The sequence below is a fragment of the Leptosomus discolor genome, chromosome 1, assembly GCF_034619465.1.
Source record: "Leptosomus discolor isolate bLepDis1 chromosome 1, bLepDis1.hap2, whole genome shotgun sequence".
Lineage (NCBI taxonomy): Eukaryota > Metazoa > Chordata > Aves > Leptosomiformes > Leptosomidae > Leptosomus > Leptosomus discolor.
Genome location: NC_141391.1, coordinates 73,732,801 through 73,760,536, shown reverse-complemented (window position 1 = coordinate 73,760,536; position 27,736 = coordinate 73,732,801). Strand labels below are relative to the sequence as shown.

Here is a 27,736-nt window from a genome sequence, read left to right as displayed (position 1 = left end):
AGCTGATCTGTCTGAAAAACGTTTGACAATTCTCTTGGACAGCTTCACTCAGGGAACTAAATTCACAGTCTCTGCCTGCAGTACCCTAATGTCAGTGGGTATGTTGTCAATTCCTGAGGGAACAGCATCTTTTTCCCTTTTCAGGGAGGTATTCCCCAGCTAGAGGGAGCCTCAGAAGATTTATGCTGTGGCTATTATCCATAGTGCAAGATCTGTCAGTGGTTTCATCCTGTTCCCTGGTGATGGTGGAACGTGAGTGTGAGAGATGTAATGCTACAAGAATTCAGGCATTTATCGTTTCAAGGACTTGACCAATAAGTGAATCGACATGACATCTAATCCCAGTGCTCGCTCTTTGCTGTCTTAGTGTCTCAGGGACATATAAATTGTACACCAGTCAAGTGTGCACCTTGAGACTTTGTGGTACTTGTGCCCTTAGACTGAAGGACAAAGGCAACACTGTTTCCATAATCACCCAACTCAAACATCATGTGGCATGACTGGGTCCTATCAGACACAAAGGTCCCTGTTTGGGAGGAAGAGTATTTTAAAATATGACATGAGGAACTGCCCAAAATCAAGCAACAGCATTATGTGGTAGCTTCAGTTGTGTCTTATAAAAAATCAGACATTGCCATAAGCTTCAAAACTTAAAAAGTTTCTGAATTGACTCCATTTGCTCTGCCTGTGTATCTACTTGAGACTCTGAAACATGACATTTTCTGATAGCATATAGATATTTCCAAAAGCCTTGAAATGATTCCCAAGAGTGTATTGTTTTTACTTTATCTCAACAGTCACTATGTTCATAAATAAGAAAGTTACTGTTTGAGTCAATATCCAACTCGTACAGGAACCGTGAACATAAGTCATTTAGAAAACAATGACTAGGCTGACTTTCTGCAGCTTGTGATCATGGAAGGCAGTGAACCAAGCAGAACGCCACTAGCTCTCTATCATTCTTCTGGAGAAGACTTATTTGCTGTTTTTTGCTGACATGGTGCATGTGGTCACAGTGCTCAGCGTAGCCACTGCATACCAGCTAAAAAGAATCTCCACAACTGGGTTTTGTCTGCAAGAGATTCCTTTTCCCCCTTCTGACTTCTGAGCATGAGATGAATCTCAGGGTAGGACTGATGAGGCACTTGAAGAGCTAGAAGGAGATTTAGCTGTCATTGCTATGCTGATAGAGGAGGGAGATGAGGTCTTCTACACTGGCATTGAGAATTCACAGAGAAAATGGTGTACACATCTCTACTTGTAGAGGATTACTGTCTTTGTTCATTGAAAGGGATTTGAGCGTTGACATTATGATCACTGCATTAGTGCCCAAGGTATTCAGACAGATCTGAAGTGATTAACACCACTTGACCTTAAAGGGTTAGAAACAACTTTGTTTGTGATTAAGCACCTATTCAAGTTCGCACCATTTGAAATCAGTGAGTGACTGAAATAGTCACTTATGTAAGACAATTTCATGTGGGATATGCAACAAATACAGCATTTCTCTCTAGAATAGTAATGTATCACAATAAATTAGGAAGAATGCTTGCCTACTTTATTCTTCTGAACTTAAAAAAGCTGACTCACTAATACAAGAAGCCTCCAAGGTTTGCTGCAGTACTTCTCCCAGAAAAAAAAAAAAAATTCTTATATCACACAGCCAAGTCACATATGCCAAAAAGATTATCATGTACAAATAGAAAATAAGCTACATGAAACTGTATTAGGCTGTCACTTCAGTATATGTGTATTTCCACTGTATGTTGCAGCTGAATCTAGTTGTGAGCTGTTTTAACAGCTTCTGAAGGAACCTGATGGGGTGTGTGTCAAAGCCACAAGCTATAGTGTAAGAAAGGGCTTTCAAATTGCAAATAATATTTGTAGGGATGTTCTTCTAGAATAATGTATCTGTATCGTCCCTTCGAGAAAATCAATAGTGATAGCATAGGTAGCATTAATAGACAGATGGGCAGGCCCACCAGAATATTCTTACCACTATTCACCACATGACCTTAATGAGAGATGGAACTGAAATGAAAGTATGCGTGAAATACCACAGTCTTCATGGAGTCCCTTAGGAACAGCTGGGTGTGTACACTCCCAGCGTTACAGACCTAGAGAGGACAGGATAGTCTTTAAAGATGAGAAAACAGCTATACAGTGAGTAAAATGTACTGCTACATGGTTGAGATAACCGGAACAAAAAAAAGAATACTGGGATTCCAAGCTCCCTGCTCCTTCCTTCCTACAACATCAATACTTGTATGTGTTTGTGCTGGAGCCTCTGAATGCCTGGTTAGACACTGTGCTGCTGTATAAATATGAACGTGATGAATGCTGTGTAAGTTTATAGGCAGATAGACATGTATGTCTGTGGTCACACATAGCAAGATCAAATTGAGTATGAATGCACACTGGGAAAATGGGCACTGAAAAGTATAAACAGTAAGATATTTGTGTCACCTAGTTTAGATACGTGTATTAAGTGCTTAATATGAGGGTATATTGCCCGTATAGTACTCAGTATGGTCATATAGAGCCATATAGTGCTCAGTATGGTTTGTTGAGAGAGGTGAGCACATCCAATGGGGAACAGAGATCATATGTAGTAGGTCTCTTCAGGTGCTTAGAGTTGTGGTGATGAGTGGCATTCACCTGACTCTGTCACTGGTTACTGTGCAAGTACTAGTGACACAAGTATTGCATTAACAAACAGCTCCAATTACAAAATTATAATCCTGAAATTATTCTACACCCCTAAAAAACATGCAGACTTTAGGAAAAAAAAAATATTGTCTGTCATGAGGTAGTAGCAAAACCTGCCATAAGGTACCGGTCATTCTCACTCAGTGGTTCCAATCTAAAACTTTACCAGTTTGTACATTTACTTTAGTACTAACTCTGAAATTCATATTATTTAAGATGTTACTACAGTACATTGTACATGAACATGTCTTGATCCTAGATGAAAAAAAAGATGCATGTCACCTGGTTTTATCTTTTGAAGACGTCACTTCAGGTAATGAGATGGAACAAAATCTGTTACCATCATATTCATTACTCTTTTTTGATCACAGTGTGAGCACATTGAACTAATCCCAGCTAAAGGGAGAAGAGGAACAGATGATCAGTTCTGATTTTGAGTTCTTACACATCACTTTAAGTGAAGAGTAAAGCTAAGTTGAAGTGCTGCTGCTGCACTCAAGGTAGAAGCTAGCTGTGAGGTCTACACAAGTGTAAATTCCCTTCTAAATGGAATCACAGTCATAACCAGAACTTCTTACGTTGACTCAGTCCAATAGCTAGTACAGCAGTAACACAAGTACCTTCATACACTTAGATATACAAAATGGAGATGTTAAGCTTGGTGGAAAACTATTTTTAAGTAAGTGTTAGTTTTCTGCACATGAGATGTGGAGAAGCATTTGCTAGTAGCGTATTTGAAATCATACTTCTCTTTCTGATATTATTGTTTGCTGTGAAGATTATCATGATTTCTTACAGTATTCTTGCCAAACAAATACTTAAGGAGTAAGAAAAAGGAGGTCTTTTTAACATATATTCGCAATAACTTTTGAAGACAAAAGACAGAAAAGATAGAATAAAAAGACAAGTTTTTTTTTTTCTAAATGTAATGTTTTACTTGAGTTTCTCAGGAGACATCAGCAGCTCTTTAAAAGTATCAGTTATGAAGTGCCGATACAGTGAGTACTGTAGACAAGTTTTTGTTCTCTGAGGCCATTCAGTTGCTGTTATTTTTCAATCACTAATTCATTTTCTTGTTCTTATCTAGATGACCCTCGGGGCAAACATCAAAAAAAAATCCAAAGCAAAACCCAGAATTACCTTAATCTGTATGCTGTAGATGGGCTGCGGACCCTCTGTATTGCAAAAAGAGTAAGTAAATGAAGACTCCTACTTTACTTTTAAGAAGAGTCTTGACAAAGATTACTGAAGGCATTTATTAATTTACTGTTCTTGATTCGTAACTTCTTTTTCATTTTATTCTGTAAAGTATGAATGCCTCTGCATCACATTGACTGTGCCCTCACATACTCTTTTTAATAGGTTCTCAGCAAGGAAGAGTATGCCTGTTGGTTAAAAAGTCATTTAGAAGCAGAATCCTCTATTGAAAATCGTGAAGAACTTCTGTTTCAGTCAGCACTGCGGATAGAGAAGAATCTGCATCTGCTAGGTAATGAAATGAGAGCTGGACACGAAATTAAAATGTGTTAAAAATTTTGAAAGCTTGGCTATGAAAGCCATTCTTTCCCTTAAATGGTTTCTGACAGTACAGAAATTGGCTTCTTTTGGACTTTGTCATGGCTGTCGTGTGCAGCACCACAAAGGAATGGGATATAATTAACATAACAGACATACCCTGTTTTCCTTGCTCCTGCCATCACTTTATTGCTAGTGAAATGAGTGGATGAATTTGACACAATATCATAAATGGGAACTACTGCTCTAAACAGGAGGAGGACTTGGCCCAAACTGTCTACAGAATTTCGTTAGCTTACTGCCACTTCAACATGTCAGAGACTTCCATGACTCCAGGGGCACCAGAGACACTCATAAAGCAAAGCTCATAAACTGCATTTGTGAGAGGCATCAACTCTCATATCCGTCAGGTTTGGCTCATGCACTCAGGGCCTGTGTGTTCAGTGGAAGGGGATTGCAGTACTTCATAATGATGCAGTTAAAATCAGCGTATGTAAAATGTATTCCGAGAACTAAGTCATACTCTTCCTCTGCTGAGTGGAGATGCTGAAAGCACTGAGATTCGAAAATGTATATCTATTCATTATTTCTCCAAGCATCCAACTGCTTTCTCTGGCAAAGAAACTGGGACAGCCATAACACTGTTGGAGATAACAACCTTCACTAATTGCCCACATGCCTGTCTCTCTGAGAGACGAGATCCACCTCGCCCAGCTTCTGACGCGTCTACTCTATGGCTCCCCATATAACCAATGGAGAGCCAAAAAAAAGAAAGTGCGGTTCATTTGGTCTGTCTTAGATTATCCGCTTTAGGATTAGATGAATCATGTCCTTGAAGTGTCTCTTTCCATCCTCTGAGTTAAAGGGGAGCACGAGGTGACTAATTTGGACCATATTAATCAGGAAGAGCCCACTGTGGTTGTGCCTGTTGGCGCTGTCTGTACTCAGGGCGGTGGCCGGGGGCGGGGAGGGGCGGGCAAAATTGAACTGCCAGACAAATAATTGAGCTCTAGCCGGAAGTAAACTGCCTGTTTAGTCATTCCCCAAGAACCTCATACTGTGGTTTGTATCTTGCAATGATCAGTTATGGTTATGTTGTGGGAATAAAAAAGTGAGTCTGGAAAAGGATGATCTTTTCCTTTGTACACTGTTTGGATAATTGCCCTAAGAATGTGGTTCCCCCTACATGACTGGTGCTCAGACTTCAGGTGGACTTCTGTTGCTAAAATGTTTTTTTAAAGGAACAACCATAAGGATAACAAATAGCTGAGAAAAGTTTGCTTTGCTTTTCCTGTAGTTGCAGGTAACTTGCATGTCTGTCACCTCCTCATTCTGTAGTAGTGAGTGCTTACCTGTCCTCACATCGAAGCCTCTCTGAAACTCAGTGGAGCACTGGTGTGTAACAGTGGTGACACTGAACTTGGTCCTGAGCAGCTTTTGCTACAGTATTTGAAAATCTTCTCTCTGTCAATTGATTTATGAAAGCATAGGAAAGATACTTAGTCTCTTATAAACAGGTAGAAAGATACATTGAAAGCATGAAAAAGCCAAATTTTGCTTTCCTATCATGGCCAACAGATTTATGTTTTATTCTCTGCTATATCTCATTTGGCAACCAGTGTTTTTCTGCAGGAGCAAAGAGCAGCAACAAGGCAGGAAAAGGTTTATGTCTGCAGCCTAATGTGCTGTTACCAAGCTGCAGTCCTGGTGTCATTCCCCTTCAAAAGGGAGAAATCTCTAGTGACCCAGCCTCTTCTAGTTGAGGAAAGGCAGTTCAGACCTTTAAGAACTGAAATGATCTCCTAGAAGCAACAGTATCTTCTCTAGCAACGTTCAGAAGAAGTGGTGACGATACAGAGCAGAGACAGTAAGCAAAGGTACATCAGCCTTGTGAACTTCTGTGACTAGAAGTGACATCAGATTGCTTCTGAAGTTTTGAATTCTGGATTTGTTGTTGGCTGTTGATGCAGATGATTACCCCAGCTACTTTCTGCTGCTCAGATCTTACAACCATGGGTAGTTTAGCTATTTCCCAATAAAAGTGACTGCTGGGGTTTTTTTGAAAAAAACAAACTTACAATTTGAGGTGAACCCTAAGTGTTCGTTTAATGTGCAATATTTTTGCCATTTCTGTGTGCTTAGGTGCAACTGGCATTGAAGACCGTTTACAGGATGGTGTTCCAGAAACCATTGCAAACTTGCGCAAAGCTGGGTTACAGATTTGGGTTCTTACTGGAGACAAGCAAGAAACAGCTGTTAATATTGCATATGCCTGCAAGCTACTGGATCACGATGAAGAAATCATCACTTTGAATGCCGAATCACCAGTAAGCAGATCTGATACACAAGTTTACTTGTGAACTAGCTTTGCTTTATTTTCAACTTGCACAATTAAAAGTTTGATGGCTTTTTTTTCCTTTCCCTCTTTTTTTCCCCTTCTTTTCCTGCTTCATCCATAATTTTCAGGTAGGACATGTCTTTGAATACTTTTCAGTGAATCATACTTCTAAGTCATAGTGTCATGTATCATAAACTTACTGAAGACATGTAACTGTGTGTAGTGGGCTCCACCATCAATGAAAATATGCCATAGCAGCATGAATGTATGGTATTATAGAATATTATATATTCTTTGGTATGCATTCTCAAAACATACCTTGTTTTGCTTATTGACACTAACAGGCCTCCAAAAGCAACCTGTTATTAAACATGTGTGGAGGAAGAAAACAATCCATTAGCTATTGAGAATTTGTGCTTTATTTTACACCACTGAAATGTAATATTCAGATAACTCAGTCATTCGTGTTTTCTCATCTGACTTTTTCTCTGGAGACAGAAGCAATGCTTAAATTTTGATGCTAACACTGAGTCAGAAAATCTACAGTAATGCCTTGCTTCCTAACAGACCTTTTCTAATTCTTCTGAATTACTGATCTTTCCTGAGCTCAACTTGTTGCAAGCAGTCACAAAGAGTTTACTGATATGGTCTAACATACAAGGAACCAGACTGATAGTGCTATAGTCCTTTAATGGGGTGATAAAATTGGACTTCAGATCAGCAGAGGAGAGGTAGGCCAGCAGTATCCAGCTCCAATTCCTTTCGAAAAGGAAGAAAAGATAACAGCATTTTCCGTTCTTGAGTGTATCAACTGAACTGGTAAATTGATTTTCCATGATCTTTCTTTTTTGTCATACTTTGCTATAAGACCAATAGCATTTCATTTTAAATGTTCGTATATTCTCAATAACATCTTTTAGTTGAGTATGGCTAGGAGAGAGAATTCGGCTTAAATAACCTTTAATCGGCCTTTAACAATGCATAATTATTCGATCTGAGTTGTAAGCGTGTACATGGCGTCCATCACCATACTCAACTTGGTACCGATACTGATTATATCAGTTCCCAGCACTGTTATTCTGAGAAGGAGCTAAAAGAAGTTAGTTTAGCATACAGTACTGCATGTTGAAGAGGAATTAGATTTTAAACTTTTCAAGTCCTCATTGCTGTCATATCTTCAGCAAGAATTGAGTGTTTACAGTGAATAGAAGATTATTAGAAATCAAAACTTTAACAGTGCAGCAAATATAATGCATTCCCCATATTCCTTATGCCTAAATATACAGCAAACACAAACATTTGAATGCTTTTCTCTCAAGCATATTTATTTTGAATTTTTTTTCAGGAGACATGTGCTGTCTTGCTGGAACAGTGTCTGCAATGCGTAGAGTCTAAATTTTCAAACGACACAATAGATGAAGCTACTGGAAACATGACTGTTGGATTCACCCCTCTCTATCCACCCTCTTCCCCTGTGCTTTCCAGCTTGGGCCTAGTGATTGATGGAAGGACTCTAGCTTATGCCTTGGAACCTTCACTAGAAGATAAATTTCTTGCACTAGCCAAGCGATGCCGTTCAGTGCTGTGTTGTCGCTCTACCCCACTCCAAAAGAGCATGGTAGTGAAGCTAGTCAGAGACAAACTCAAAGCAATGACCTTGGCAATAGGTAAATATCTCAGTTTAATCTAGCCTGCCTTGATGTATACTGTGCCTTGAGAATTTTGGTTTTTTGACTTGCAATAGGACCCTTCCAGCTGCCTCACAACTCAAAAGCCTTCCAGTTTTGTCTGAAAATGTGTCGGAAAACTCTAACATATTTACTCAACTATTTATTCAAAACCAGGATAGAACTCTGGAGTAGTATTTGGGATTTCTTCCTGCAGAAGTTAGGTAATCGGGAACCAGGTATGCTATGAGGTTTTGGTGTGTCTGAACACAGCTGTGAAGAATTGGGGTAGCTGATGCTGTGCAGAACAACATTTTGCAATCATTGTATTACACAGAACAACGTTGTGTTCAGTGTTTCATCCAGTCATGTTTAAACTCAAGGTTCTGCATTTTTCATCACAAGTTGGCCATACAGCATAGGATACGAGTTGGCCTTGTCAGTATAGAGAATGGATTTACAACTGGCGCCTAACTTCTTCCAGCTAGTCGCTCAGTTGGCAAAGGAGAGATTTCACCAGTCCCCCTATTTTAAATCTGGCAGCATCTTCCATGTTTGCATGATTTTTACATAAGAAAAGTCAACGAGCTCTTCTTTCCTTATCTCAAGTTTAGGCTTGTGTTGCATTAGAAGACATGGTTGCATCATGTATTGTCACAAACACGTTCGCTTTCATCTACCTGTCTTGGTTAGCAGCAACACATGTGGGTTGGACCTACCCATGAGAAACCCTAAGTACATTTAATAATTGCCAGACTCCTGTGACATCCACATCACCAAATGTATGCTGATTATAATAATCCTTATGATCACTATATTATATCTAGCTCAAATATGCCTTCCTTGTACTGAATTTATATCTTTGGCTGATTCACTGTGGACATAATCATTTGCATATGTTGTCAAAAATGTCTGTCTGGTTAACTTGAATTATCCAGAGTGCTTAAAAACACTAGTGGAGACTTGTGTTTTCATTCTTTCTGAGCATCTTCAGCGTGTGAGTTGAACTCAAGCTCCTGGTCTGGTTTAAAAGCCTAGCTGTGTATGTCCCCCCTTTTAACCAACATGAGCTAACGTGGGGTTGTGTCGCACAGTGACAAAGACATCAGCTTTGTCAGGTGAGTGGATACCACTCTTATATGTGCCAACAGCAGGGAAACTGGAGGGAGATGTGAATGTACGCCTCAGCCACTGAGTTTAAAACAAAGTGCCTTGTCGTCAGCTAATACGATTTCATTTTCCACTGGCAGACTGGCTGTAAATTTAAGAGGTTAAGAAGTAGATGCATGTCCCATTCTGGTATCCTTTCTATGGCACCTATCACTTGTGGTATCATGATTAGAAGCAGAGCAAGAGATGGTGACTATGCAACCATTGCAGTTAAATCTACCTCAGATCTCAGACTGGTCAACCCAAGTCAAGAATTCATCTGCTCTTTGACTTTATTGTACTTTTTACTGTGTAGGCATTTTCATTGGCTTGAGGCCTCCTTGCACATTTCATTCTTAGTCATACCTGATTGCAGGCAGACAGTTAATCAGGAAGCAGAAGTGTTGGGAAGCTTATTCTCAGCCTTCCAGTGTTTTAGTATTTATGCGGTTCAGGCCAGATACTTGAATTCTAGGTCTTACTAAAAAACAGGGATTTGTTTTGTTTTTACTTTTCCGTGATAAAAAAAAGTCTACAAAGATCAGAATGTCTTGGCAGCTTTGCCAAGCTTTGAACCTTGTATTCCAAAGGTGGATCCTTTCCTACCCCACATCTCCCATACTATACTCGCCCGACACTCAGTACACGTCTCCCTTACTATACTCAGCCAACACTCAGTAACAATTCGTTTTCCTTTGTTTTGCTGCTGCTAACTGTTCCTGGTTTACTAGTGACAACAAAATGGTATCTTATCATTTTTAGGTGATGGTGCTAATGATGTCAGCATGATCCAAGTGGCAGATGTTGGCGTGGGGATCTCTGGTCAAGAAGGCATGCAGGTAATGTTGCTTGTTCACTGAAAAGCACTCCCGTGAAAGGGGGAAATAGGCACTTCCCATATGTCAGCTTTACCAAGCTGCCTTTGGATAGCCAGCACAAATAAAGAGGCAAGTTGTGCTCAGGAGTGCCTGTTGGCATTGTAAGGATGCTTTCAGCTTCAGTTCGAGCTTGTGTTTATTCTCAGATCTGTGGTGAGTTTAAACATACTACTTTCTCAGAAAATTCAACTTATCAGATCCCTCTAAGAAGTATGTTTTAAGAAATCATTTATTAAATAGTGGTTTAATGGAGGAAAAAAACTCAGCTATGCGTTATTTAGGAAATAAAGGTTCACCTTATTCTGGCTTTTATTCTTCTCTCTCCTGTATTGCTTGGGTATGCTTCTCCTGTGGAGTAGCTGCCCAAGCCCATCCAGCTGATACAGCTCATTTGCATGCTGTGGTGGTGACCCTTAGCCCAGCCACCCACACGTCTTGCTCACTCAGCCTATTCAGACAGACAACAGTGAGGAAAGAGAAAATTGCAGCCCTTTGCAGAACCACTGCTCTTGACACACTATTCCAAGTCTTGGTTTTCTCCCCATTTCCTGCCACAGGGAACAGCAAGATAAGGGGACTTGCCCTGTAGTCTTCTGGATGTGTTTAGCCTGTGATTACTTTATTTACCACTATATAAAAGGCACTTCTCCCATCCAAAGAAGAGAGGATGTATATGTACAGGATGTATTACCTACTGTATTACCTGTTACCTCTGCCTTCTCTACTGCTAGTGCAGTTCAGCTGCAGTGTTAGCACCAGACATGGCAGTAAGACAGAGAATGGAGATACCTTATTTCCACAGCTTGCCTTATATTTGGGCTGGGTGCAAACTGATTGCATGAGAAAATAGATTAGCTCAGTATACGTCAAAAGACCTCTTCAGAGAAGATGGGAAATGTTTCCATCCTGAGGACCTGAGCAGATGAGCCTGCTCCTTAACTTGGTTACCGGTGGGTGGTTCTCTGATCCACATGGCATTTTTTGCAACACTGGCTGGATGTTTTGCTCGAAAGGGAAGAAAGGCCACCTTCACACAGTGCACAAGTTGGCTATAGAGTTTTATTCTGTGGGATTTCATGAATACTGTAGTTTGTTTGGGTCAACCCACAAATTTATGAAACAAAAAATTAACTGAGCTATGAACTTGGATGTCAACTTTGTGCATTTTCTGACATGCAGATCACAGAAGCTAGGACAGTACTCTGGAGAAAAGTCAGTAGATGTTTTTCTTATTTATTCATATACTCTTCTGAAGGCATCCTCTCTTGGCCGTTGTTGGAGGCTAGATATTAAAGAAGATGGGCTTCAGCCTGACCCAGCAGAGCGGTTGTGCTTTTTCTCCTTTTAATCATCCAGTGAGTTCAGTCAGAGTAATCAACAGGGCAAATGAATGTCCATCAGCGCTCTTCAAACATGTCAGCAGCTGTAAATTAGACTGGAAAGAAGCCAGCACAAAAACGTTCAGATATTCCTTGTGCATATGGCATCCCAGCTGTAGATCCTATGAGTCTGACTTTGATGACCAGAGAGGGCAGGAGAAGAGGAAATCTTGGATTAAGCTGATACCGAGTGTATTTGTTGTTCCACAGCCTTCACCAGGCTCTGAGAGCTTTGCATAACTTCTGCAGTATCATTCTGCAGGCAGTCCAGGCTGCAGAGAGCCCAGAGGAGAGTGGTTTTGTGGGGTCCTCTCCAAGCCTATCAATTCAAAAAAGTCTGCCCCAGACTCCTTGGGTCTTATCATCTCTCATGAACGTACCAGCTCCTATCATCTATGTATCCATTCAGATCACTTTTTTCCCTAATGTAGACATATAATGCCCGTAGCATTTTTTTTTTACTCCTCTCCCCATTATGCCACTTCCAGTTGAGCTCATACACTTGCAGTAACCAGTCCTCAAATGCCCCTGGCTTCTGTGGTGTATTCAAATCTGAAAGCTATTTGCTCATTAACCCATTAAACTACCTGTTTTTTTCTAAATGAAAGTTCAACAGAGTGGAAAATGTTTATAGATCCCTTCCTTTACTGCAAGGTCCTAAGGAACCATGCAGACTTCTTTACTATAAACAACTGTCAGAATCTTACACATGCAGGTACTCAGAAGGCGTTAAGCATTTAGATGTCTAAAACAGCAATACTCTTTGATTTATTTTCTTACCACATTCTATGGGTGCATGTGGAACATGAATCACTTTTTCCTATGAAAAAAGCTGGAAGAAAAAATAAAAATGTGAACATCAAGGGGATATTTCGAGGCGAAATAAACATGCAAATGTAATTGGATAACACTGTGTTCCTCACTGTAATCAAAATGGAATAAAAAAGAAAAAAACCCTGCCTCTTCACACAGTGTGTTGTGAAGTACTATGTTAGAAGCAGAAATGAAAAGAAGCTAACAGTTTTAGCATTGGAATAGGCTAAGATGGAGGGAAGGACGAGGAAGCAGACATAGCACAGCTCTGTTCTCAGACTGCAAGATAGCTGTATGGCTACAAGACAAATCAGACTGTTCTGTGCAGGGAGGTTATAACACGTGTATCTTACTCAGTACCTGAGAAATCCCAGGATGTGTCAACATTTTAAAAAATGTCCCAGTGCTTATATACATCTACTGCTTAAATTAGAGTGTATTATTACACCTTCTTTGGCATACTGTTTTAGAGTTTATTTCAATAGCTTCTACAAACACTTGGGAAAACTGAGCCGTTTTGATGATTTACCAAGAAAGGCAATTAGGAAAAATTAAAAGGAAAGATGTCTCTCATTTCAAAATACAGCCAAAATATACCCTGCAGATTGTGAGGAAGACACTGATCCTTTGAAGCTTTTCACCTTTCCTCATGTTTTTGCTGAACTATGAGGAGAAAGGTGATACCAAAATACAAAATTAAATGTAAAATAACATTAAATGAAATCTTAGTGTGATCCTAGGCATAAGGAAAATCGTGAAACAACTGTGGTAACACCATCATTTACAAGAAGGTCTCATCTAGATGTACAGTACCCTGAATTTTAGTCAGAAGTAGAGAGAAGCTGGGTGATTCATTTTGTCAATGTGATTTGGCAGTCTGCACAGTCCCAGAGGAGTCTCATCTAGTGTGATTTTTTCATAGACAGCTTTAGAAAACATGCCATTTTAAAAATTCCTCAAAATACTGACATCTCAGGACAACAGAGTAAACTTTATAAGCCAGGATTGCAAATTTAATTAAAACTAATATTTTTATTGTTTTGTCTTTTAAAGTCCAGTAATTATGATGCAACCACTTAGTTGTGCTTTTCTTATTTTATTCTCTGGAAATCCATTTTGCCGTGTAAGTACCCTGTAGTTTTTACAGAGAAAGATGTTACAGACACCAAGATGTTCACACACGGGCCCTGAACCTTCATGCTCATGCAACTGCAATTGCCAGCCATTCTCCCACCTCTCACTTTTTGCTGCTGCTTGTCACCATCTGGAACGTAGACTGTAATCTCCTTTGGGCAAGGACTGGGTCACCTTGCATGCTCTGCCATGCTGCTGGGTTTGCTCACGGGTATTCCAAATCGACGCAGCAGTAGCTGCATTTCAGATGCACTGTAATTGATTTCATTCTTCTTCAGTACAATTTCCATTGACTGTCTGAGTTGAGAAGATGACTAGTTTTACTGTTGGTGTTGAAAGTGATGCTTTGCAATAATGATTCCAACTTTTCTTTCATTAAAGGCGGTGATGGCAAGCGATTTTGCAATCCCAAGGTTCCGGCATTTGGAGAAGCTCTTGCTTGTTCATGGCCACTGGTGTTATTCCCGACTCGCCAACATGGTGCTGTATTTCTTCTACAAAAATGCAGTAAGTGTTTGACTTGGCAGCTTTATGCCACCACATGTTTCCAGGGTTTATTTTGTGCTAAGTGAGCATTAGGTCAGCCTTCAAATGGTTTATAAATAAGCTGCAAATAAATTTGCAGAGTTGAAAGACAGCTGGCTGCCATTTGCAGAAATACAGGACGCACTCCATAACAGCTACAGTGTGCTGCTGAATGTGCAAATTAGGTAACAGAAATAACAAGCACTGCTTAAGAAAAGTTTCTTTATAGAGCAGTTTTGCAGAATTTAGCTGGCTAGACACAGGAGTCTTTAATGCCAAAGCCATCCAGCGTTGGTCCAAAGTAGCAGTTGAGTGTGTTTTCTCTTCCTGACTCTATCTCGTCATTGCTTATGAATCACTGTACATATTCCCTAGTGACCTGAGATAATTTGAGTCCTCTCTGTGTCTCAGATACAGAGACTGGGAAGGTTTTTTCTTAATTTATCTTACTCCCAACTAACCGAAAGAGTTCATTAGAAAGGAAGCGCACTGTGGTAATGAACAGACTACGGGTCTGCGTTTCCTCCCTGGTGTATGAAATGGGAGTTGGTCCAGTACTGGGCACTGAGCCAGTAGCAGCTCGACTCCTTGGCCCTAACAAAGGCCCTTTGCATTGATCTTGGAGTACAAAGATGATTGATTGCAAAGTGCCTAACAAGACAACCAAGAATTTCATCAGCTGGATGGGAGTCCCTGGCAGGCAGACGGATCTGCTCACTTGCAACACCTACAAATCACCTTGTGAGCAAAGGATATGAAGAAGCAGGAAAAAGAGGAGACCTGGAGCTCTCAGACCTCTGTTTGCTCCAAAGGGCAACGTGTGAACATGTCAGCAGGAGACTGGATTTTATCCTCATATCAGAAAAAAAGTAGCTCTCAAGTTTGTAAAAGTTGCTTTCCAAATTTAATATAATCCTCAATTTTTTTAATCGGTGACCACTTTTTAATGCAAATTTTTCTTGGCCTGACTAATCCCCTTCTGATCTCAATCTGAAGGTAGGTAGTTTATCAGGAGAAGACCAACATTTGCTCAAAATTGTGAACATCGTAGGAACACCTAAGGTAACTAAAGAATTAATAAAGCATCTTTGTGTTAACGCAAGTATGTTAAAATGCCTTCTGTGGTCTGATCAGAAACTGCATGCAAGCACCCTTTCAGACACAAAAGAAAGAAGGGACTTGGATGGTCCGAACTGCTGCCCGAGCGTGAAATAGCAAGCAGATTTAAATAATGCTGCACTGAGTGGAGAGCCGCCTGTTGAAGCACAATAGTGAAATATGTGCTGGTGTTCAAATGCCTGACATTTAAGGCTTGATCCTGAACGATGCTGAACAACTGTACTCCCACCCCTCGTGCTGTGTGTTTCCAAGATACACTTTGGCTTGACGGTGTCGAATCTGGACTTCCAAAAAGTGCAATGCAGAGCCATCTTACATTAAAATAAAAAATAAATTAAAAAAAGAAGTAATACACATAAGACATTCCAGCAATCAACAGCCAGAGATGTTGTTTATATATCTACATTTTTGTTCAGCTTTTGTAAAGTCTTCCATTTCCTTTGGTACAACTCCCCTTGATTACGAGTATTATTTCTTATGCCATTTTTAGTAAGACATTTTCAGAAGCTGCTGCCTCAAGGCTAGAATATAACTGAAGAAATCTCTTTGTGTTAGCTCTGCTTTGGCAGCCTTGAGAGCTTTCTGAGCGATACTTGTTGCTACTAACTCTGAAACTGTAGTGGGGTATCCAGCATACAGACGTGAATATGCGTGGCACAGTGCCTGCCCTTAAGGAAAGAATATTCAAAAATGAAAGACATGAGCACCTGATCCTTTTGTGAGGAGACTATTCTGCATGATTCTCCGTGGAGAGTCAAGATAGCTACATTGCAAACGTTCTGCAAGTTTTCTGTTTCCTCAAGTGTTTTTTCCCCATTTGCTCATATTATGAAATTTTCCATTCTCCACTAGAACCTATCTAACTCAAAGTTTAAACTCCAGATTGCTGCAGAAACCATTTGGAAACTCACATGACTTATCCAAGAAGATGTTTGGCTTGGTGGAGATAATAAAAATACAACTAAAATATAAACTAAAACATAGCATGACTGGAAATATCTGAGCTCGATGAAAAGGGATTTCATGTAAACGAAATTCTACCTGCACGAGCATGCACTGCTTCTTCCCCTTTATACCTTATCTCTGCAAGACAGCACTGGACATTTTTTCACATATACTTCATTCACTGAGAAATTCTGTCTGGGGCCACATTCATAAAACAGTCTCATCTTGGGGGAAAAAAAGGAAACCTTTTTTATTTCAAATCTAATTCAATTTTTATGTAAATTTGTTTTGACTTTTTCAGGGGGTTAATGCACAGAAACAAGAGGGAACATTATATTTGAAATTAAACACTTGTTTTAGGGGCAAAAAATCTGATTTAAGATTGGTTACTGAAATGTCATTTATTTCTACAGCTTTCTTTGACAGCACTGCTGAGATCCATACTAGAGGTGATAGGAAAATTTTCAGCTGACTGTATTTTCATCAAACTACCCATTTTTGTCAGAGCCAAACTGTTTCCAAGACAGGTTAATTTTAGCCAGTCTCTAGAGAGGAAAATTTCTTAGGTCCAGGATTAGCTGGATTTTGTTTATTTCAACTGAGCAAGAGAAAAGTATCTAAATTCATGTATTTATTGCAATTCCGTTTTGAGAAAAGGCTCAGGAAGTATTGTTGGGTTTTGGGTGTGGAAAGGAAATAAATTTCAAAATCTGTTGAATTTTGAAATGAAATTGCTGTCTCTCAGCCAACTGTACTGAAGAGGGTAAGCTCTGATAACTCAGTCTTGTTTTGGCCAGAGGAAGATATTTTCCCTGAAATGTATTTACAGAAACATTTCTAGAGGCGATCCTTAAAAAAAATACTACCATTTAGCTTTAATAGGTAAGTTTATAGTATGGGCTCACAAACAGTGAGACGTATGTTGCTGCTGATATACAAGCCACTTCAATGTAGTATGCAAACATTGCCTGAACATACATATACAATATGTCTATGTATATATATATACATTTACGTACAGCAGAACTGACCCTTTTATTCGGTGGCAATTCCCTTTCACAAGATAGGCTCACTCTCCTTATAGCAGTTTTCACTGACCAAGCAGACCGTAGCTTGCTTTTTTTCTCCCATGTTTAAATTTCAGTCACTTTTTGGCATACAGATAGAGCAGTTCTATATATTTCCCTCTGTATATCTAAAAATGATGAAGGGTTAACATATTCAGCTGCCTGAAAGCTTTTGAGAACAGAGTACAAAAAGAAGAGAAAGTGAAAGGAAAGGTTATGTCCTTTCCCTCCTTCATAGCTAAAATGGGGAAAACCCTTGGGGGACAGTTGCCAAGGCTTTTCTGGTTGCCTTCCTTTTAGTGTTAATCACTTTACAAAGAATAATAAAAATTGCAATTTTAGGAGGACCAAGCCTGGGAATTTATTTCCTTCCCTAGGAAGCTGCCTGACTTTTTCTAGGCCTCAAATCCCTCCTCACCAGGTGAGATCTGCACCTCTCCTGAGCCCTGAAAACCTCTTGATTCTCCATGCTGCAGAGATTTTAGAAGAAACAAGTTGTGTGGTTTGTCCCTTTGTGGGTGATTCCAACCCAACTACATGAACAATCCCACTGCAGCTGTGTATGCAGCTGAGTTCTTTATACAGCTGAAGGGAGACTGAGGAATCTTTACAGCACTGCTAATTCGCTGAATTCCAAAGCACAGAGATAGAATACTTATGACAACTTTGACAGACCTTGCAGTTTTACCTCCCTTGCTGCTGCTAGTCTCATGTTGGTCTTGCAAAAAAGCTCTGCGTTTACTTCTTGTAGACCAGCAGAGCCTCCCAAAACATCTCAAGCCAGCAGAGGATATTGTTATGGAAATGCTTATTCTCACAATAGTAATGTAAGTGCTATGAGATCGGTACTCACATACCTAGAGGTCAGTGATGGTTGGGAGAGCTTTTTATGGTTAGTTAAATTGCACCTCAGAGTTTCACTTGAACTGAAAGTTAATTTTGTGTGAGGTCATGCCTGACACCTGAGATCTGAGGTTCCAGCAGCACAAAGACTTGCAGGTGTGCCAAATGCTTGCAGCTTAGCTAAGTGGCCCCAGCATCAGGAACAGTGAGTTAAAGACTAGGTATCCTTAGAAGGATTGCTCACGTTTTCAGCGTTTATAGATCAGTCCTTGCAGAACCGGAATCGGAATAGTTTCAGAACACAGTGGGATGATGTAGTATCAAGTATCTCCCAGGTAAGAAGCAATAGGATGAGAGGAAATGGCCTCAAGTTGTGCCAGGGGAGGTTTAGATTGGACATTAGGAAGAATTTCTTCACTGAAAGGGTTATCAAGCACTGGAAGAGGCTGCCCAGGGAAGTGGTGGAGTCACCATCCCTGGAGGTATTCAAAAGATGCGTAGATGAGGCACTTAGTGCCATGGTGTAGTGGCGGACTCGGCAGTTTTAGGTTAATGGTTGGACTTGATGATCGTAAAGGTCTTTTCCAACCTAAATGATTCTATGATCCTGCTTATCCTGTCATATTTACAGCATTGCTCGTTCTGTTTCAGATGTTTGTGGCCCTTCTATTCTGGTACCAGTTCTACTGCGGGTTCTCTGGCTCATCGATGGTTGATCAGTGGTATCTCATCTTCTTTAATTTACTCTTCTCTTCTCTTCCACAACTGATTACTGGTGTGTTGGATAAGGATGTGCCAGCTGAAGTGTTAATTGCTGTACCTCAGCTTTATAAAAGCGGACAGAATATGGAGGTAAAAACTTCTTGCTTTTTGTAATTTTTTTGCTAAATATCTTTAATTTCAACTGAAAACCAACCCTGCTTAAAGGGTGGACGACTGATGAAAACAGTCTGAGAAGTCACTATTATTATTTTGTGATATTTCTCACCTGAGTCAAAGCATCTAAATGCCCGAAGTATGCTTAAAACAAACAAAAAAAAAACCCAAAGAAAAAACACGAGCTATCTTTTGAAATTTGTAACAGGAGAGAAGGCTGGAAGCTTTCAGTCAGCCTAAACTGAATACCTCCCTCATGGTCCAGGCTCACAAATATAACCGCAAAAGGAAAGCAGATTATACCTCGTTAGACTAGTGTGGACTTTCACAGAATAGCCTCACAGTACTTACTCAAAACTTCAGGCCCCAGCCCTTCACAGTCAGAAGAGAAAGATGGCTTTAGGAGTAAGCACAGAAGTCGATAGACTTAGACTCTGAGGGAGGTAGTCACCAGCAGATGACAGATCAGCTGAAATGTCTTGTTGAAAACACCTTGTCCCCATCTGCTTGAATTGTACAATGAAAACAGAAGGAATTGCAGGAGAGATTCAAGCCAAACCATTTCTGGTAATTACAGCTAACGGTGTACTGTGGGAAAATCTTTCTGCTTGGCAAAATTATCCATATTGAGACACTGCTTCCAAGGCAAAAGCCTTTCTTAAGAGTATCTGACATCTCCTCTGAGAGGAGACAGTGGGAGTTTTATGCCTCTGACTGTACACCTACATTTGATACCCCACACATCAAGTGACATTGCTAGACACTGTCCTGGAAAGATGAAAGGAGAATTTTAGTGTAACTTATTTTTAGTGCTTTTAGTCCAAGTTCTCTTTTTCCACCCAGCTGTTGTTTTCCATTTTCTATGTTTCTTCTGTTCCAGTGCGTTGCACTTTTAAAGATCTGTAACATTAATACATTTTCAAGGTGATAGAAATCTTGGAATGGCTTAAGCTTGTTGGGAGGTTGTGTCAGCCTGTCTTCAGCTGGCAATCTGAAGAGAGAAGTCTCCCAGATTCACAGTACAATTATTTCTCATAGGCAAGCCCTGGGACCATTCTAAGTTTGTTTGAAATCTGGTGAGCATATTCTCTGAATAGTTACCTAAAAAGGCATTTTAAGTCCTGCTTCAGGTAGGATCTCTTTCAAAAAGATACCACCAATTCAAAGCCTATAGTATTATAGAATAACTTAGATGGCTCTGGAGGCCATCTGATCCAGACCCCTAGTCAAAACAGCTTCAGAGCTGGATGACGTTGCTCAGGTCTTTGTCTAGTCCAGTTTTTAATGTCCCTGACAATGGAGATTCCACAGTCCCTCTGAGCAACCTGTTTTAGTGCTTAACCCCGTGTTACTGCATTAGGCCAAAGAACACCATGATTATTTTTAAGCATCTGTCAATTCCTGGTTTTAAGCTGCAGTAATGTTCTCCGTAGAGGGAAGGAGCCCTGATGAACCCAGTGGCTGGAGATGCAGCCTATATACCAAAATTAACTAAATATTTTGCCATTTACAAACTATTTTTCCTTATATCTAGGTCTTTTCTATGACCATCCATACCCCTGCGATTGTATATTTCTTTAAATGAAAATGTTAGTTTAATATTGTTTCTTAGCAAGCTATTCTATGCACACACATACACAGATATATGTGTATATATATATGTTTTATATACATATTTATAACACAACGTACATCATTGCGTGAATTACTGCTAAAGATCATTGTTGTGGATCTTCTTTTCTAAGTATGTGTGCATTTTCTGTTTTCTCACTTGAGAATAAATACTCTGTGTTTGTATGTACATGATGTAAAACCCGTTTACTCATGTGCTTACACTTCAGAGAGCTCCTCCTGAAATCAGTGGTCTAACTGTAGTGCATGACGTTGGGCACCTTCATAAATGTTTGCTGGCCTGAGTGTCAGATTCAAATTACAACCTTTGCCAGGTAAAAAAAAAAAAAAGAAGAAACAGAAGAGTCTCCTCCCAGAACAGAGGGACTTGCAGCGAGACTCTTCATACTTCTCCCCCAAGGGCATCTAACTGGTTGGCAAAGTTGTGAAGCTGTTTGTGCAAGCCCTTGGAAGTGCCCATTGGAATATCTCCCTCAAAACACCTGTCCCAGCAAACAGTGTTTTCATTAGGCTCTGATTTTCTTAAATTTTTTTATGCCACAGGAGTACCAACCACACATGTTTTGGATGAACATGATTGATGCTATGTATCAAAGCCTGGTCTGCTTCTTCATCCCCTATTTTGTAAGTGTTTGGTTTAAACCATTCTATTTCAAGCATTTTGAGGAGAACTGGCAACACAGCTTGGGCTAAATTTTGTCTCCTTCTTTACAGACTTACTATGATTCAGAGGTGGATATCTTCTCCTGGGGAACTCCCATCACCACAATAGCTCTTTTCACCATCATACTACATTTGGCTATTGAAACCAAAACTTGGGTAAGGTACCCACAGCCTACATAGAAACTTGCTGGCATATACGTAATTCTGTTCTTAGTGCGATTCTTCAGCAACAGAAGATGGTCGTTTCATTCCCTCAGCACATTCTATTTTTAGCAAGCATTCTAAGCAAACATGAAAAAGATTTTAAACTGTGATCTGCAACCAGCTTTGTAGTGTTGTATCTATAATAAGAATTTTTGAAAATATAAGGCTCTAAACTTTAAACATCGCTGTGCATGGATTTGGCCCCAGAAATTAAGAAGTTTTAATTCAGAATCACAGCAAATGTATCAGAATATAAAGAATCATTATTCTTTTGTTGGGTTTTTGTTCTAGACTTTTCTCCACTGGTCATCTTGCATCTTCAGTATCCTTTTATTTTTCTTTGTGGCTCTGGTTTACAATGCTTCTTGCCCAGTATGCCATCCTCCATCCAATCCCTACTGGACTATGGAAAGGCTGATGGGAGACCCTATGTTCTATTTCACTTGCATTATATCACCAGTCGTTGCATTGCTGCCCAGGTATTGTATCTTCTCTCATATCTTTTCTCACATATGAAAGCGCTTCATGCATATGGTTGGGAGGGCAAGAGACATTTCTTTTTCCACTCCCCCTCCTTCTTTTTTTTGCCTTACCAGCCAAGTTGATTTTTTCAGCGGCTGATTGTGTGAAGCCAGGTTGACAAACCTCTTCTGTGCTCCTGACTACAGGAACAGACCACAGGTCCTGGCCATAGACCACAGGAGTCGGGTAATTGTAGACTGTTGGTCGAACCTCCTGGCTATGCAGAGGTTGGCTACCCTGTGAGATTTTCTGTGATCCTTCCAGATTCGACCCATCCTCCCATAACACGCACAGTACAGAGATTCTGATAGTATGTCGTGGACTTACTTGCCTACTAATGGATGTAGGAGGCCTGCTCTGTAGGCTGATCCCCATTGCCTTTCCCTCATCAGGAAAGATGAAAGCCTGTGTGTAATCACAAGGTGGACCACTGGCTAAAGGCACAGATTTGTTACACTGCTTGTTTTTAATCAAAATATTAGCACAGCATTCAGAGCTTTTCATCTGCAAACTTGTGTCAAACGTAAGGAAGGCACATAAGCCTCTTATTTCCCTGTGTTGTACTTTTGTCTTGGATATTTTCCCTTCATGATATCTTGGGTACTTCCTTCTTTCAGTTCTTTTCACGTGCATGTTCCCCTCTTGCAGGTTTCTGTACAGAACCCTTCAGGGAACACTATTCCCAACCCAGCTTCAGCTTGGACGACAGCTGAGTAAACTACCCCCAGAGATTCGCACCCAGCTTCTGACCAAGTTGAATGTAAAGGAAACAATACGTCAGACACAACCCTTTGCCAACAGCTTCTCACTAAGCCTTGACTCAAACCCTAGTGATTGTTATAAGGTCTATAAGCAAAGCACACCTTTGCCAACATCTCCTCGAACAAGTGAGTCACTTTTCCAAGAGCACACAAAGGCAGAACATACAACAGGTCAGACTGTGGCTGCCTGTCCCCAGGGTGCTGTGTTGTACGGGGAAAACCAACCCCCCTCATCAGCAAGTAGTCTGGAGAAGTCCGTGGGATTTCATGAAGTTAGACATGGCACTTCAGAGATGGAGTCGCTGCCTGTGGGAGCAACGTTCCCCTGGAGCTCAGCAGTCGACCAAGGGGACTTCAGTTTGTTGAAGTGGATGACATCAACTCCGCTGTTCAGTCGCATTGGGACTGTTTTACAGGTGTCATCAAGCAGTTTACAAAACGAAACACAGGACAGTATGTGTGTGCTTGGCTCTTCTTTGCATGTGGACTTCAAAGGCTTAAAAGAACAGAGCTCAAATAACTTGCAGGACAAAATGAAAGGGACCCCAGCTGACCATTGTAAAAGTGACAATTCCGAGACCACCTTTTTATGACATGGGCCTTAAATATATTTATATATTTTCTATTTGCACACATTTATAGTGAGATTACTCTATTTGTTTCCAAAGATGAAACAGAAAATCAAAGGTACAGAATGATTATTTAAGAATGTTTAAATACAGTATATTGAAATAAGAGCTTTAAATATAAAAAGAAACACTTGAAAGTTCCATTTATATTGGTTTATTTTTTCATCTCATTTTGTAAGGAAATGCCATCTCTTTAATTTTCAGATGCTTCTCTTTTATTCTGACACATACTGTAAAAGCAAAGGACCTATCTACTGTATTCAAAAGGATTAGATTCAGCAACAATTATTGATATCCTTATAGGCCATTTAGTAATCAAGGGGGGAAAATGATAATAATAAATAGGCACGGTATTCCATCCATCATCTGCTTGCCAGTGTTTTGTCACTGGAGCAAACCATTAGGCAAGACTATCAAATCATTCTACACCTCTCTGTAAATGTTAACAGTAGCTTACCACCACATTAGTAATACTGGTATTTTATAAGTGACACCATATTTTGGTATCGCAGCAATAGCATTTTATGTGTCATGATAAAACAATAAATAAATGACCATCCATATTGCAAAGTGACTTCCCAGTCTGGCATTAATAGTAATGGAGCCCTTCACACGGAGCAGGTAGCGTTTAGCCAGTCATGGCCTTGTATCAGGCCGCTCACCTTCTGAAGAAAAGCTGCCGCTTGTTTGTGAGGAATGATCTGGTGGCAAAGAGCTGGGGCATTGTGTCCAGAGTTTGAGCTGGGAGCGTCTTGTGATCTTCTGTGCTGGAGCACTACCACCAGTGGGGTGGTTTTGCTGAAGAAGTCAGTCCTTCTTGCTAGTGGCGGGGTGGAGGACAGGCAGGGTGGAGTTTTGTTAGGCTCCTTCGCTGTCGTTTCAGCCAGCTTAAGTCCTTGCTGATCAGGAGGGGGCATGACCAGCTGCGAGGGTGCAACGCTACGCTAGAGGTACTTGAGCCTGGTCTAAGACAGGCCAGCTCAGTCCCAAAAGTAGGGAGCTGCACTGCTTTCTGAGGTTATGCCTGAGCCGACCTTACGTGTTGCACGTGACAAACTGCCGCTGGTACATGGGTGTGCGGCTGCGCCGTGACAGCCCGGCGGGTCCCGGGAAGGTTTAGCCTTGGGAGGCTGCTTGGTTCTTTCAGGCCTAATCACCACGACGGTGTATGAACTAGCTGCTGCACTACTTCGTTTCCTCATCGAAGGTTTTCAGACGGCCTTTGACTTGCTTGTCATCAGTTGTGTAAGGCCAGAGCTTGTTCATGCCACGTTCTGTGCCAGGCGACCTGCCTCCCGCGTGAATTGCCTCAGCCTGTTAAGCCACAGGTGCCTACCATGTGTCACTTGCTAATCCACGTGGGATTTTTTATTTCAAAGATTTATACACTGGCCTCATTCCCAAAGACAGAATTGATAATGTGAGACTGTAAAATGCCAATGAAAGGAAGAGACAAAAGCAGTCTAAGTAAGAGCTGTCAGCCTGTAAATACGTTACCCTCATGAAACATGACACATCCACATGTAGCTAAACTGCATTTTGGGATTAGAGTTGACTAGGGACAGGGAAGAGACACTAAGGGACTCATTCTTTCAATCTCCAGTGAACACCTTTAGGTGTGTGATACATTAAAAAAAAAAAATGTACCTGAAGCACAACTTCTTCCTTTTAGCATCTAGTTAAAGGGAAACATGGGTTTATGTTTGTAGATTTTAGTGGAGGAAAGCACACCTATTGACTCATCTGTCACTGGCTCAAATTGTCTTGACATTTCTCTGTTTTATATTAATTATGATTAAGAGTGGGCACTCGGTTTCCATGAAGGGACGTGGGCATCTGCACTGCTAGTGCCAACACAAGCCGGGAGCCACTGGGGTGTGCATCCTGACACCCCACTCTAAAGCCGGGCAGAGTCCCACACCCCCCAGAGCACTTGCTTCTCTCTGCTCTCTGGAAGGGGAGCCTGCAGGACCCAGTTCAGGTGGAGAAACCTCCTCTGCAAGTGTTTCTAATTGTGTGAGACAGCTCCAAGTTTAGACCTCTCTGCTTGCTCTACCGGCCTTCTCAGTCTTGATAGTAACTCTGTTGGGATAACTTTGCAGGTAATGTTTTAGCTGGCCGTATTTAACACAAAATGTGCAGAGATTGCCATTGTTAATAAGTCGCCTGTGTGGGGCTGTAGTGCTTTTTAATGTCAGAGGGGAAATCGAATGACACTTTTAAATGTGTACATGTTGCTGTCTGGTTAGAGACATTCCTCTGCTTGTAAAACGGGATCTCACAGAAGGACACAGAATCAGATTACCAGGTAAGCAGGGTTCATAGGTTTGCAAGACGTTAGATTCGCTCTAAGAGTGTCGTGGGGTCATAGCAGGAGCTTGCCATGGATGTCACATGTGTGTGCCCTCTCTCAGTTACTGCAGCAGCCCCAGCAGGTGAGTGAGGATCTCTCAAGCTTACTGATGACTCCTCATCTTTCCACAGCATGTTTGGTGTCCTGCAGGCCTTCCTGTGACTTGCACGGTGCTGGCAGCAGAAAGGGCTGGAACATCACTAGGCTTTGCTTCAGAGCCGCATTTGATTATTTTCTCATCATAAAGAACCTAAATTCCTCACTGGCCGTGCCTTTGTGATGCAAGATTGGGTTTGGTTGTTGTGCTTGCAGTGTTTCAAAGGCTATTTTTGGACGTAAGGGATAAAAGTGTTCCTTTGGGACTGAGAGATGCTCATGCACTGCCAGATAGTTGTGTTAAGTTGCCACCGTGAGTGTGAGAGTAGGACATCTGTGTCATATTTTTAGGGAAACTCAACATGACTGTAGATCTAGATCCTCAGCTGCTACAACCGTTGTAGCTCCTTCAATTTCTGCAAGCTGACTTACCCCAGCTGGGAATGAGGCCTCAATAACTGCTGAATTTTGTTGCAAAAATAAATCCTTAGAGGTGTATTTTGAAATGCATGAAGTGTAAATGCTCCCTTCGTACTAAAAGATAAAATATTATGGCGGAAATCCTGCAAACGTGTATGAGTTTAATCTTCAGTAAACCAAATAATCCCTCTGACCTTAATGGAGCAGTGACCCCAGCAGGATTGCATGCGTGCTTACGGATAGATAGGGAGATGTGCCACACTGAGGCCTCCACGTGCCAAAATTACACAGCGAGATACCTCGGGGCACAGAACCAGCTCCATAGGATGTCAGTAAGCAAGATGTCTCCATTTTCTTTTGGGAGATAAATTGAAAAATAATATAAATAAAATGTAATTTAAACCACAGTTTGGAGAAGAAAAAAAAAACCTAAACAGATTACACATTTGGAAAGAAAATCTTAAGCAAACTAATTCTTTTCATTTCAAATCAGAAGTTCTCTCTTCAGCTGCCAGAAGACAAACACATCAAAGCATGTCACTTGCTGGGCTTTAGGGCTTGTCAAGATTTTGAAGCTGCCATTAATATTTGAAACATTTTAACTAAACAAATACTAATGGCTTTTTTGAAGCTGTATACATTGAGTTCAATAAAATAGAAACAAACTTCTAAAGTTATTCCTGTCGGTGCAGTTGAGCAGTTGTCATATCAGACAAAATAAAGTTTTAAATTCATGAGGCCAATGCTCAAAAAGTATGTGACTGTTTACGAAAAGACTCCATGAGGCAGTTAAAACTATGCCCTTTTTCAGTCTATTACCAACAACAGCCCCCTGTACGCTCTTTCAAATACTTGCACTGAAGTCTGCAAACACTTCTACAGCTGCTCAACGTTGCAGGCTGAAGCAGTCCGTCTGAAATTAATGACGGAGAAGAAGAGAGTTATGAATTAAGCGTCACAGCATTCCATATTTCTTACTCTTTATTTATGCGAACTAACTTCGCAGTGATTTATCCGTTGTATAAATTTCTCTTGGATGTGTAAAGGTGTTTGAGAAACAGCCAGCACTCTTCTGTCCTGTTAGCACTGGAATCTCAGAAGCTGTACCTCCCACATAGGCCAGTGCGCGGGAACCGGGCATACAAATGCCAAAACAGGAACAAAACAACACTCCGGTATTTTTTCCAAGATTTCCCAGCCGTACGTCACTGCTCTGTGTGCCCAGACAGTCATGCCCCCATTCACCCCCCTCCTGTGTCAGCTGTGGGACCACGGCCCTTCCCCCTGATGGCTGTTAAATGCTCTTCGAAGCTTTTCACAAACTGGAAAGCTGATGACAGTGCTGACCTCTCACTGCGGCCAAATCCAGTGGCACCCTGTACTGATTTAAGTGCTTCCTTGATGGGGAGAGCCCATCCTTTAGCTAGTAAAATTTCCTCAGGCCCTTTCAGATTACTGAACCAGTGCTTGTTCTTGCTTCCAATGTACGACTCTCTTAA

At 40.8% G+C, this 27,736-nt stretch overlaps 1 protein-coding gene across 1 annotated transcript in view; it reads left to right on the top strand.

Annotated features, from left to right (window-relative positions):
* Positions 1–23,332, top strand: part of ATP10A (ATPase phospholipid transporting 10A (putative)) — a 117,524-nt gene extending 94,192 nt beyond the window's left edge. Inside the window, exons 11-21 of the mRNA XM_086482204.1 lie at positions 3,797–3,900; positions 4,072–4,198; positions 6,367–6,551; positions 7,908–8,229; positions 10,141–10,217; positions 13,964–14,089; positions 18,733–18,933; positions 21,133–21,213; positions 21,304–21,408; positions 21,748–21,935; positions 22,627–23,332. Coding sequence (XP_086338330.1) covers positions 3,797–3,900; positions 4,072–4,198; positions 6,367–6,551; positions 7,908–8,229; positions 10,141–10,217; positions 13,964–14,089; positions 18,733–18,933; positions 21,133–21,213; positions 21,304–21,408; positions 21,748–21,935; positions 22,627–23,332 — 2,222 coding nt within the window. The remainder of the gene's footprint in view (positions 1–3,796; positions 3,901–4,071; positions 4,199–6,366; positions 6,552–7,907; positions 8,230–10,140; positions 10,218–13,963; positions 14,090–18,732; positions 18,934–21,132; positions 21,214–21,303; positions 21,409–21,747; positions 21,936–22,626) is intronic.
* Positions 23,333–27,736: the final 4,404 nt, after the last annotated feature.